General features: G+C 33.6%; 1 protein-coding gene across 1 annotated transcript; it reads left to right on the top strand.

Moving 5' to 3' along the window:
* Window positions 1-302: 302 nt before the first annotated feature.
* On the top strand, window positions 303-10612 carry LOC104529881 (aspartyl/asparaginyl beta-hydroxylase-like). Its single transcript, XM_010174310.2, has 5 exons — window positions 303-348; window positions 1279-1428; window positions 2202-2246; window positions 3510-3578; window positions 9536-10612. The coding sequence occupies exons 1-5, from the start codon at window positions 303-305 to the stop codon at window positions 9775-9777; spliced, it is 552 nt and encodes a 183-aa protein (XP_010172612.2). The 3' UTR covers window positions 9778-10612.
* The last annotated feature ends 271 nt before the right edge of the window (window positions 10613-10883 follow it).

Below are 10883 nucleotides of genomic sequence, written 5' to 3'. Positions count from 1 at the left end.
TTACTCATCTTTCAGAGGTGCTCCATTTTATTATAAAAAACAATCATGTTGATTCTTAGCTGTTGAGAGTATGTTGTCTTTTTCTCTGATCAGTGTTGGTAAATACATCAACTGTTACTTGCAGTTAGTATGATAAAGTTAACTCCCTACGTTATTATATAATCACAATGTTTCTGACAAAGTTCCTTGAGTATTTCAAAGTATGTCAGAAATAGTTTTTTCTTCAATAACTAGGACTGAATGTGGCTGAGCAGGCAAAGGCTGAAATTTAGAAGGGAATGCAGTGGAATAGGCTGGTAAACATGAAACTGTGGCCAAATGCCAGCCTTGCAGCAGGAGTGTCAGGAGGTAGAAGAGCGGACCTTGAGCTTTGGAGAAAGGCCATAAGCATCTTTTTGGCTGCACATTTATTTACTGCATGTATCCCTCTTTACCTAAAATGATCTTAAAGCAATGGACCAAGCAATTTATGTCTTCTCTAGTGGTGATGCCCATTCGAAATCCCCTACCCATATGCTAGGTTGAGATCTTTGCCCAGTAGTTTGTTTAGAACTACTGGGTTTTTTCATATGCACTTACTTTCCATATGTGCAGTTATTAATGAAACTGTGATTTGCATTAAGTCTCCATGTCCTCCTTTTTACTTGTATGTTTCATAGAACTGGAAATCTAAAGGTGTTCAGCATGTAGTAAATTTCAGCTTGATTCTAAGCAACAGAGTTAGTAGAGTGTCTGAACTTGGAGTCTTACCCTTAATATGGTTTAGATTTTAGCAGCTTGATAGGCTATTTGAATTTTCATGTTAATTCCATGAGCTAATTCAATGAGCTTTGGCACTTGCTTAAAAATAAAGGCTTTTCTTCCCGTTTCTGCTGATCATATTGCCCTCTGGTGGCAGTTTCACAACTGTTGGCACAAATGCAAAGCGTCTCAAAAATGTTAAGCTCTGTATAAATATACACCAAAGGGGAGGAAGGGGGAATTTCCAGCTAAGTTGTTAAGACAAATTACATGTGGGTTTTTGGTGTTTGGATTGTTATAGGGCTTTTTACTTAGATAATCATCGAGCTTCCCAGTGTAATTCACAGTGATATGAAAAACAAGTAACAGTGGTGAAGTTTTTCTTTTTTTTTAAAAAAAGTGTTATTCAAACGTTCTGTATTCCATGTAGTCATAAGAAACGAGATTTATAATTATATCATCAGTCATAATTTTCTAACTCTTATACAAATCCTTTTTTCTTACCTCTTTCCTTTTTTCTTTCCCTTATTTTAACAGAGACTAAGCATGGAGGAAACAAGAATGGGAAGAAAGAAGGCCTCTCTGGAAGCTCATTTTTCACCTGGTTTATGGTAATTGCTTTGCTGGGAGTTTGGACATCAGTAGCAGTTGTCTGGTTTGAACTTGTAGATTATGAAGAAGTTTTAGGTAAGAATTTTAAATCTTAAGACACTTACAGTAATTATTATGACATGCATTAAATGGAGGCCATTTTAAGTTTCTAGATAGCTGAACTGACTACTACAGTGTTTGCAAATGACCTACATGGTAAGAATAGGCAATGTAGCTCAAAAAGTACGTTTTAGTGCTGAGCTCTGTTATGATGTTAAAATGGGATTACCAGAAGACTGAAAAAGGTTATTAACATACTGCATTTACTAAAGAATTGAAGAAATCTCTGAGGATGGATTTGGATCTCTTCGTAACGTGTGTACTGTAGTTCATTTCAAATGTCAGCTAAATATGCATTGTTTCAATTTAAGCTCTCGGAAACTTGCAGCAGTGGTTGAAAGTGGGCACCTGATGTTACCGCTTCTCTGATGGGCTGTATTCCCTGTAGAGTCAAGACAACAGATGAGTCATGCTCTCGTGCATGAGCTGTTGAATGATCTCAGTTTTAAGCTTATAACAGTGATAATTGTATCTCAATAAGACAATGTTAAGATAGTATTGTTAATATAATATCTACAGGTTAAAATTAATGCCTCAAATTTCAAGGTGTATGTCCATAGGTAGGGCTGTTGTTGAATCCTGCAGCATCAGGGACATGCACTTTTGCAGCTGCTGGTTTTACAGGCTTTACGAGTGTGTTGGTACATGCTTTTTTGATCTGTACAGATTTTAAGAAAAGTTTCTGGTTTGAAACTTAATTTGGTCTAGTGATGCAAATAATGGTTTCTGTATTTTTACCATGCATGCAGCCAAAGCAAAGGATTTCCGTTATAACTTGTCAGAGGTCCTACAAGGTAGGATATTAGAGAAATAAGCTTGCTTTACAGTCCCTTGGCTAAAAATTTTGGTTTACTTTTTTATGGTTTTAATTTTTTAGAGAATTACTTTTCTGCTGCAATGACATGAAACTCAGACATTTCTCATCTGGTTTTGAAGATGATACAATACTTGTTATTTCTAGAGAATTACATTTGTTCTACCACTTCATTGTGTTTAACCATAAACTAATAAAGATCCTTTCTAATTGATTGCTTCTGTACAATAGCAATGGCCTAATTTTTGTCTGTTCTAGACCCAAGTCTGAACTTTTTCTTCCACAAAACTGTTTTCTAATTTTCTAAGTACCACATTAAGAACTATATTTCATTTATTTTAATGGCAATGAAGTTCTGCATCCATTTAGAGAATAAGAAATGTAATAATAAACTGTCAGACTATAAGAACTTGGAGTTCTTCCGCAAACAGTGTGCAGAGTTTCAATCCTATTAAGAGTTATGCCTGAATTTTATCAAAAGTAATTAAATAACTCTCTACTCACTTGGTGATCCCGGATCACTTCTAATTCTGAAGACCTTCACTCTATGCTAAAAATCATTTTCTAATAGAAACTGAGTTTTATTTTTTTTTTATACTTAGGGCTGGTAGAGGTGCAGTTTAAAAAATAAAAGTGAGAAGTCTTGTGTATTAGTCACCTATAAAAGGAGGGACAACAGTTTTGTATGCAGTGAATGTTACACAGCTGATAATAAAATTATGAATGTTTTTCCTTTGTCCAGGAAGTGAACACTTATGAACTTGACACTAAAAATTGTATACCTATCTTTTTTTTTTTTCCTGAGAGTTTAGAATGGCAAGAAGCATATAATCAGAAAACAAATGGTGATTATTTGATTAACTCTTGTTTTATTATTGCTTTTCCATTTAACTTGTTGAATATTCCTTGTGAACATAAATTGTATTCTGAGCAGAGCATGTTCGTATAAAGTGCATCACTTAATTACAAATATGTTTTAAATCTTTGAACACCAAAATAAATGTGTGGAAAAAAGACTAACTGGTGTTCAGTCTAAAGTCTAGGAAATGCAGAAAGGAACTCAAAATATTTTTGATATTTTCTGGAGAATTTAAAATGTGGTTAAGAGGATGGCTAAATCATTTAAAAAACGCCATGGTAACAACCTAGCATTGACAGTCAACTATTGCACATCGAAAACACTGTGCTGGAAACAAAATACTGAACCCCTAATTCTCTCTTCTTCCTCTCTTTGTGTTTCTAGGCAAGCTTGGGATATATGATGCTGATGGAGATGGAGATTTTGATGTGGAAGATGCTAAAGTATTGCTAGGCAAGTACAAACACAGGTGGAATAATCTATATAATACAGTTGTCATATTCATGTGTGGTTTTTGTTTAATATCAAAACAATATTTATGTTTTATCCTAATTGGAGAACTTAAATTGATTTAATTGCAGTGGGGGTTTTTTCTTAATGCAAGTTGTAGGATTGTGTTGTGTTCTTTTTCTTGTAGTGTAGCAATGTAAGTGGCAAGCACTTAATTCTTCACAGGATGATTTTGAAGTTAGATTGTTGATGCTACTGTATCGACTGTTGAAAGTTGGTTGTGATTATTAATAAATGTATCAGATGCAGGGCTTAAAATGCTTCAAGAGTTAGACCATTGTTTATGTTAACATGTTAAGCCAGGTCCGTTTTAAAATGAGTTACAACAAGCCTTTGTACTTCTTAGATGACTATTTGTTTAGCATATTTTTGTACTGTCTTTCCTCTATTCTGAGTTCTCCACAAGTCTGTTCATTTTCTTTGCCCTTCAGAAATCCTTCATGACATTGATTTTTCTTCTTTGACATTGAAACACTGGTTTTAGGCTTCTGTTTCTTGTAGTATGGGAGAATGTCTTTCTGCTCGCTGTGTATCTTCAAAGTGAAATTTCAGTCACTAGACTTGCTTTGTGATACTGCCCTTCTACCTACATCTTCTAGCAGTTAAAGCACTACCATCTTCATCTTCACAGTCAAGCATTGAATGGATACTTCTTGCATACCTGATCTTAGAAAGTTTACTTTTCTTTAATTGATTTCTTTGAATATAAACCTATTCTGAGTACACAAACCTAGCAAGTTAAACAAATAAACAAACCAGCAAAAAAACCCCAGCACAGCAAAGAATAGCTTGAGCAGAGGGCAAAGTGGAATGTCTCAAACTTGTCAGTTATCAACACTATACCAATAGTATATTAGGATGTTATGGCTTGTTATTTGAAACTCATACTCGATAAAAATCAGTTTATTATCAGTTTATTTTTCCCCACTTATGTTTGCAGAAACAACCAAGTCTTTTGGGAAGGTTAATTTGTTTAATCCCTTCATGGTTAAAGACCTGTGCAGTCAGCATTAGTGAACCAGTTTGCAGTGATGTGAATGTGAGAGGCGCTCCAAAGAAACTCCAGTGCTCTGAATTACTTCAGAGCTACAGATTGGGCGCTAATTATAAATGATTAATAAGATAACACTTCGTATAGTTATATTCTTAATATTTATCTGTCTTTTATCTAGTGTGTAGAAAGTGGTTATCAATCTCTTGTGGGTCATATTAGTTGGATTCAGATTGCCAAGGTGGTAGCCAGAAACATGCTGCTGCTTTGTTACTTCTCTGTTTTATGCAACTTGATATTGCTGGGAATTCTGACAGTATATGACAGTGTTTCTATTCTAAGCTTCTCTTATCACACATTTAAACCTTATACTTCAAATGTGACATTAAAAGGTCACCAATCAAAAGTTATTATTTTTGAATACATGCTTAGGAATATGATTTAATCTCCTTTAAGAATATTTTCTGCAGTACAAAGGAAATGGTAAAGTTAGAAAAGTTACCTCACATAGATAAAAATTATGAATATAAAAATTATTTTTTCTAATAACTAGCAAATAATATTATTAACTTAAGTTCCCAGTAATTATTGTGCTTGTTTGTATTTAATAGGAAAACTGAACATCACTATGCACACTGAAGTTATTTCATTGGTGCAGAAACTGGAAGACTGTATTCCCTCTTGAGGAATTTGTCTTACAGATTTAAGTCATTGTTAGTAAAAAAACGGTATAGTAAGCCTATATTCAACTATATTAGGGTAACTTTCTATATATTGAATGCATATCCTTTTATATTGTGTTTGTGAGGATTTTGTTAGTACATATGCTGTGTTTGAAGACTTGTTACTTTCTCAGATTTTTTTTGTGGATCAGACTACCATAACACCAAGTGGTTTCTCTGCTAATTTAGTATTTACTTAAAAAGGGGATACTACTGTTTGATGTTTAATGCTAAGAAGTAATATTTTTTTTCCCCTATTCTTTAGCTATTACTAAACTGCTATGTATTGAAAATGTGGCATGTATAGTAGTTTAATATTGTCTACTTTCATAATCTTTAGTATTTGCTACAAATTTAAAGATTTAATTTGCATAATAGTTATAAATGTGTTTTAAAATTTAATTACATTTTGAGAAATGCTTCTACCAATGTGAGTTTATTTTATATTTTAAAGAATAGTTTAGTAGGTGATAACTTAGTTTTCTGTACGGCTTGGGCATGCCTAAATAGAAGAATTAAAATTTATTATTTTATTTCTTGTATGTATAAGGTATGATAGGGTCTGTTCTTTTTATTTGTTGAAATCAAAGGAGGTTTGATAATTAAGTTCTCTGGAGGTATTTGTGTACTTTTAAAAACAATTTGCCAGAAGCATGTTCTTCCTCTCTTCCCTGCCCCCACCTCCAAGTAAGAGAGTAGGAGAAAAAAAAAAATCTCACCTAAAACCCAACCAACCCCAAATATTTGTTGAGTTAGTTTTTTATCCATTTATAAAAAAATTATTCAGAGTGGAAATGAAAACTTGTTGAAGCATGTCTGCAGTTATCTTGCAGATTCTTTATTTTTCACAGGTATTTGTGAGATTCTGTTTACTGAATTCCTTTTGGTAATATGAAGAGAAGCTTCTTAATCTGCTCCTTTGAGGGTTGCTGTTATTAGCAATTCTCTTTCAACTTTTGGTCCACTTCACTCTACTTTTTATTTGAAGGATGTTATTCCTCCCAGGAGTGTTATACCTCTGTACTTGCTTTAACTCAGTACAGAGAAGCAGTGGCTTTAGTAGTATTACCAAAAAATGCATCTATAGGGAGTACCAGTGTCTGTTGTAACAGGATCTTTGCAACTGAACCATTTTTTATTTATTTTTTTTTTACTTCAGTACTTTTTAACAAGCAGCAATATCCTGAGAAATTCTACTTAATTTCTGCAGTAGTTAGCATAATTTTTGGAACTGCAGCTACAGAAGGTCATCAATATATTGTTCTTGTGCATTTAGTTCAGTGTAGTCAGGCTAGTGTATCACCAAACAAGACGTAGTAAACAGTAGAGTCCAAGCTTTGGTGAACCAACTTTTTTCCTTCCTGGTCTACCCACGGTAGAAAAAGATGTTTGCAAGCAGTCGTACAAGGATTGCACATTCAGAAAATCTGTGGTGAGATAGTAAGAGTTAAAAGAATGCTTTTGTACAGTTCAGCTTTTCAGGATAAGTTTCATGTTCTTCTCTGGTTTTCTCACGTTCTACTGTAGCACCTTCAAATATTAAAGGCTTGCATATGCTCATTCTCTTAAAAGAGATGTTTGCAGGAGAAAGACTTGGTCTCGTTAAATGAATATAAGCAAGCCCTCCACCCTGTTGGTTGTGGTAACACTGCTGAATAGATAAAGATTTTGACTCCCTTGATCATTTGATTTAAATTGTCATATTGAGACTTCTCTTGCAATAGAGTAGTTATTTCCTGTGAGTCCCTGATATAGCATGATATGGCTGCGTGATTGGGCAGTTCCATTTTTGTCACCATTTTCCAGCACTTCTCGCCATGCTTAAGTGTGCTTATCGGTATGTGAGTTTTACTTTGAAAAGCAATTCTTGATCATGGGGATGAATGGAGACTGTAAATAGTTCAAGTATGAATTAGTTTGTGGTTTTTTTGTTGTTTTTTTTTTTTAATTTATTTTATCTCTTCATGAGAAAGAAAAAAGATAAATATATGAAATCATGTGTTAGTTTTACTTTCTGTAACTCAGGCTGAAGTGTCTTTTTTTTCCCCCCCCTACCCTTAGATTCAGAGGCCATTCTGTAACTCAGGCTGAAGTGTCTTTTTTTTTTTTCCCCCCCTACCCTTAGATTCAGAGGCCGTTATAATAGTCTTGGATAAGTTTCGTAAATAATGGTAAAGAAAGGGTTTGGGATTTTGTTATTTGGTGGTTTTTATGGTAAAGACTATAAGACACATTCTTTCAGTTTCTGTGATTTCCTTTGGTGTCCTAATCTTTTCAAAGAAAATATGCTGCTGTACTCCATGTTATATTTCATAAATAAAATTGCCCAAGAGTTTTATTCTTGACTTAGTGCAAGAAAAGGGGCATCTATATGGTTCTTGATGTGCTTACAGAAATGTTATCCGAAGCCTGGGGTCTTTTGTGAATGGTGTTTTCATTTATTTATTTATTTATTTATTTTTAAATGCCAGATTCCAACAGAATAGAATGATACAAATATATATAATTCTGTGTTTATAACTTAAATTTTCTTTCTTTCTTTCCTTTTTTTTTTCCCCCGATTAAGATTTCCATTCTTAAACTGAGATTTCATTCTTATACTTACTTTGGTTTATGTCTTTACATCTTGCTTGGTCCAAATTTTGAAAACAAATTAGAATGATGACTCACTACCGTGCATAAAGTTAAGTCTATAAAATTTAATTTTTATAGAACTAAGCCATGGAAGAAGTTGGAGAGGGATATTTATAATACCTTGATTGCCTCCTGGATTCAATCTGTCATTTTTAAACCTTTGGGCTATCCAGTGAAAAATTAAAGAGAATGACTGGTCACTCAAGTAGATGTTCTGGACAGCCAGGTACAAGGATGTGGGACATCATGGACTTGGAAGTTTCCTCAGAATTATCATTGATACTTTCACTATGTGCTGTAAGAAAAATATGTTGAAATGTGTTAAGTGTCTCTGCCATGAGTCATTAATCTGCACCTAATACTGCTTTGTAGTCTGCATGTGCAACATGTTCACTTAATTTTATGTTGCAACAATCTGTCTTCACCCTTAGTCCACATTTCTGCTTCTCCTTCCAACCCAAACAAAGGTTTGTTCTGGTTAGAAGTGGGGGAAATTCCTCCCTCTCCGCCTTTGAAGCTTACCAATAATTGAGATTTATCATTGCTTGGTCATTCTGTTGTATTTTTCCCAGAATGGAAAAGTTGTGATGTTATTTAGTAATAACTGTAAAACAGTGAATTTTAATACAAAAACAAAAAAGGAGAGGGGAAAAAAAGAGAGCACTAATCATGGTTTATTTATATTTTACAAACACCAGTTAGATTAGTGGGTCTCATAGCCCAGAACAGACACTCCTGCTATCAGAGAGTTTAGAAGTGACGAGCTCATTCTTCACTGTTCTGGCCATCTCTATTTTAGCTGTCTTTAGCCTGCTTTAGATTTTCTATGTAACAATACACACACCCTTCATATTCGCTACCTATTAATTTTCATCTAGTGTTCTGTATATCCTCAGATTTGGAATTAATTCCTGAGGATCAAATATATTGTGTAGAATATATAATAGAGAAAAATTATTGAGAAACATGTTAAAACTACCAAACAAGCAAACAAACTGCAAAACAAACCCCTCCAGCAATTAGAGTCCTCACTTCTAAGCAAAACCAATACTCTGCATGGTAAAATAAGTGCTATCCTTAACGGTATGTCTGTGACAAGTTTGCTCAGATACGGTTTGTCTTTAAATGTTATTCTCAGCTATCAGTTGCAAGCTCTCAAATTTTAACAAAACGATGGTTTCAAAAAAAAAAAACCCAAATTGGATGTTTTTTAAGTAGCAGAGTAAGTGCTGTGGCAAGAAAACCGAATATAAATAGGTTTGGTTTTATGACTAGGAAAAAGGGAAAGCAAAGCTGCCAGCTTTTTTTTTTTTTAAGATTTTGGCATAGTATTGTGCATGTTTATTGTCTAAATTGCAGTCTATACTTTGAAAGATTAAACTTTCTTAACATCTTTCTATTTCCTAATTAGCATTCCTGTAAAGACTTCTGTCTGTGACATGAGATATCTTTCACAGATCCTCCTTTTACAGTTTCCTCTTTCCACCTAACTGCTGTCTCTTTTTTCCCCTTCCCTCTCTCTCTCTCTCTCTCTTTCCTCTATTCTTGTGTAGGCCTGACCAAAGATGGCAGTAATGAAAATATTGATTCCCTTGAGGAAGTCCTTAATATTTTAGCAGAGGAAAGCTCTGATTGGTTTTATGGCTTTCTCTCATTTCTCTATGATGTATTGACTCCTTTTGAAATACTAGAAGAAGAAGAGAGTGAAGCTGCAGATGATGTTGATGGTACGTCACAGAATGAAGGGGTTCAGGGAAAAAAGACTTGTGTTATTTTGGATTTACAGAACCAGTGACTGAGAGACTAATTTGATTGGCTTTCGAAAATGTCCATGAAATCATCCATCTTAATATATCAGGAATTCATGGCATTGAGGGAAAACTCCCAAATCAACGCTATAAAGATTGAACTAAAGTCAGCCATGCAATGTAGTTTCAGTAGTTGAAAGCCTTTCAAGTGACTTTTCCATTTTTGTGACAAGATGACAAATACTACACAGTTGTGTAAATATGTAGAATAAAACATGTATCTGCGGTTGTGTAGCTGGTTTCTGTATGTGCTTCAATTTGTGCATTTTGTGCACAAAGCTTACAAAGCTCAGTGTAATAACCTCCGCTGTTAACACTGTAACATTTGTCTTTCTGGCAAACACTAACTGAAGCATTTTGTAACAGCTTTGATTGTAAAGTACTCTAGCATGACTGCATTATGTAAATACATATTTATATGTTAATCCTTAATATAGATGTGACAATGATAATTCTCTTGTGAAATATAATTTTAATAAAGAATTTATTTTGTGATTCACTGATTTCTCAGATTATTTTTACCTGTTCAAATAAAAGCACTTCATTTAAAAGTGCTTGAAAATTTTACAGAAACATTCATTTCTAAGTTAGCTAACATCTGTTGTATTCAGAAGATATGATGTCATAATATGGCTTATTCCCACCAATTTGTCTGTTTTCAAACTAAGTTTCAGTCATTTTTTAAATATAACAATCACACCACAAAGGCTGTTCTAAATTTGTTTCAGTTTTTTTTTAAGGTGGGCCTTTCATGGAAGTGGGAAACTGTGATTATGTATTTCTAATGTAATACTGAATATATTAAAGGCTAATTGGAAATTAAAATTTAATGTCTTCTATTCCTTTCTAAATTCATCACAGTTTTCAAATTTTAATTCTTTTCCTGTGAAACTGTTTTATTACAGTTGTTCCAAAAATATTTTTCATGTACATGAATTCTGTCTGCTGTCATAAAGTTATTGGTATAGAAAGGGGAGTTTACAATTGTGTTCTGCAGTTTGCATTAGTTACTAAAAGCTGAAACTGCGCTGTCATTTTAATACATGAATAGTGTACTCAATCAGATTATTATTAAAATTATATTAAATTGTTT

Source organism: Antrostomus carolinensis, unplaced genomic scaffold (genome assembly GCF_000700745.2).
Source record: "Antrostomus carolinensis isolate BGI_N321 unplaced genomic scaffold, ASM70074v2 scaffold4038, whole genome shotgun sequence".
Taxonomy (NCBI): Eukaryota; Metazoa; Chordata; class Aves; order Caprimulgiformes; family Caprimulgidae; genus Antrostomus; species Antrostomus carolinensis.
This window is presented reverse-complemented; position numbering and strand designations above follow the sequence as displayed.